Source organism: Chaetura pelagica, unplaced genomic scaffold (assembly GCF_000747805.2).
Source record: "Chaetura pelagica isolate M959 unplaced genomic scaffold, ChaPel_1.0 scaffold427, whole genome shotgun sequence".
Classification (NCBI taxonomy): Eukaryota; Metazoa; Chordata; class Aves; order Apodiformes; family Apodidae; genus Chaetura; species Chaetura pelagica.
The window spans coordinates 43,014-45,534 of record NW_009953904.1 but is presented as its reverse complement, the minus strand read 5'-3'; the positions used below and the strand labels follow the sequence as shown (position 1 = coordinate 45,534).

General features: G+C 54.8%; 1 protein-coding gene across 1 annotated transcript; it reads right to left on the bottom strand.

Annotated features, from left to right (window-relative positions):
- Nucleotides 1–1,214: 1,214 nt before the first annotated feature.
- SPR (sepiapterin reductase (7,8-dihydrobiopterin:NADP+ oxidoreductase)) lies at nt 1,215–1,833 on the bottom strand (the record flags this gene model as incomplete). The annotated part of the gene is made up of 2 exons (XM_010001412.1): nt 1,215–1,405; nt 1,543–1,833. Coding segments are annotated over 2 exons (482 nt in total), but the record flags the coding sequence as incomplete, so codon positions are not given.
- Between the last annotated feature and the right edge of the window lie 688 nt (nt 1,834–2,521).

The following is a 2,521-nucleotide window of genomic DNA, read 5'->3' as shown; positions in this document are numbered from 1 at the left end:
CATTCCTGGTGCCTTGCTGTGTGAAGACAGCACTTAACCCCAGCCCTGTCCTCCCACCCTCCCAGAAATGTATTCACTTTTAAAGAGGCAGCAGAGGAACCAGAATAGACATGAAGCTTTTAATGACTGTAGATCAAAGTGGACTAAATTTGAGATGCAGGGTTGAGAGAGAGGACTGCAGGAAGGCTGCTGTCACTGAGCACAGAGGGACACTGGGCACTTCCAGGACACGCAGGAGATGCCACTGAGCTTCAAAGTGACACTCCTCCATCAACACACACTGCAGATCAGCCACTTTCTAGAAGGACCTCTGCCATCTGGAACTTCATGAAAAAATAAGGTTAAACACCTACAGGAGGAGCTGAAACCCCAGATCCAGCCCTGGGGACAGAACCTGACAACAGGAGCATGGGATGAACTCAGGGCTGTGTCTCAGATGAGCTCTAACCCATGCTGCACCTGGAGACAGGTTGGATGGGCTGGTGAGCCCAGTCAGGCACCCAAAATTCCTGTCTCCTCCATGGAAAGCTTCCTCTCCTGGTGATTTATTGCCTTTGTGCAAAAAACACAGGGATGGGCTTTGCTCCACATCTTAGTGCACAAAACCCAGACAGAGACGATTCTAGAACTGCAGGAGAGTCTGGACAAGCCACTGGTGGGGTGGGGGGTGGAGAGTTAGAGCTCTGGGGTGACAGCTACTACTTCCAGCCCTGGGAATGGCTCTTTTGCCCTTTGGTGACTTGCTCAGGTGCTGAGCAAGCAGCTCCTGTGGGGCAATGGGGACAGACATGGGGACACTCAGCTCTAACCTTTCATTGAGACCTTCTGGGGTGGCTTTCTGACCTGACCTCATGTGTCTTGGTACCTCTTTGGCTCAAACACACTGCTGCACAGGAGAGCTTTAAGCTCCATGTTCATTTCCCTGGAAAAGCCACCTCTCCTCACCCACCCCCAGATTCTGAGAATCACCTGCTCCAGCCAGTGAGTACCCAGCAGGGCTCCACAGCTACAGAGAGCAGTGAAGCACTAACTGCTCCCCAGCCCAATCAGGGCAATAAAAAGTATTGTAAGACACCCAGAGGTCTTCTCTTGAAAGCTGCACAGCACTCAGGACTCAGACCAGGTCACCCAAGATGCTGGAGGCACCCAAGAAGCAGCTTGGTGGACAGAAGAAGCAAGCAAAGCATGAAGGCAAGGGTAGAAGTGAGAGAAGCTCAGATTTCGTAGAAATCCACGTGGGCACCAGAGGGGAAGGTGTTTTCCTCCAGGAGGTTCACCAGCTTCTGGGCTGACACACTGCAGTCTATCAGCTGCTGGCTCTGCTGCAGGCTCTGGAAAAACTGACGCATCTCAGGGTCTCCAGTCTTGGTGCGGGCCAAGAGCTGCATGTCTGTGTCCAGAGGACCTGGGGAAAGAGCCACAACAGCAGAAGGCACCACTTGAGGAGAAAGCAAAATCTGGGGCTCATTTCCCTCTCTGTACCTAACTCAGCTGCAGGAATATTCCACCCACCAAGCCAGGAGAAAATGAACAGCTCCTCACCCGGGGCGTAGTTGAGCACACGGACATCGGGCTCCTCGAGTGCCAAGACCTGGAACATCATGTCCCGGGAAGCCTTCCCGCTGCAGTACAGGGCCCAGTTCTTGAAGGGCTTCACAGCACAGAGTGAGGAGATGTTCACCACCGTCCTGCTCGAGCCGGGCCGTGTCCCAAAGGCCTGCAGGGCTGTGGAGGTGAGGCACAGTGCTGAGGTGACGTTGAAGGCGAAGTAGCTGTTGATCTCGTCTGGGTCGGTGAGGTCGAGGAAGGATTTGGAGATGTCTCCCAGGGAGCCTAGGAAGGGAAGACAAATGAGTTAAAGATGGGTCTGACAACCCAGGAGGTCCCTTTTGCTCCTACATTTCTACATGCAACACTATCCCCACTTTGTCAGCCCAGGCTCCAGCAGGGTCTCCCAGCAGCACCAGGAGCTCAGCACAGCCTGGCTCTGCTCGTGGCTTTGGGGTCACCCACTGAACCAACAGCAGGGACAGGGAGAGCAGCCCTGCCAAAACAAACAGCTCCAGCCTGAAGTACAAGGTCCCCACCAGCCACCACGGGCTCTCCTGCACAAAACCACATCGGTGAAAGACTCAACCCTCGCAGCAGCTTCGACCCGCTGGAACGCGCGTTCTTATTTCTAGTGATAAGGGGTCAATACAAGGCACCAAGAGCCAACAGACACTGGATGCTGCAAGCGATGTGCCTGCAAGGAAGGGCTGGAAGTGCCTCGGAAGGTTTGTGCCCTGGGAGCAGAGCAGCAGGAGGCTGCAGGTGGGGGGGGGCAGCTGCTCTTGTGCCACCAGTAACAGCTACAAACTGGGAACCAGCAAAGCCCTGGGATACCGGCAGCCGGGACCCCGCTCTGCTCCCCGTATTCACCACTGAAATAAACTCACAAGAAGCAGGCAGGATGAAACGCCTGCTGCTCCTTCGGTTATTTACTGGCACCCAAAGCACCCACCGAGCCCCGCTAACCCGG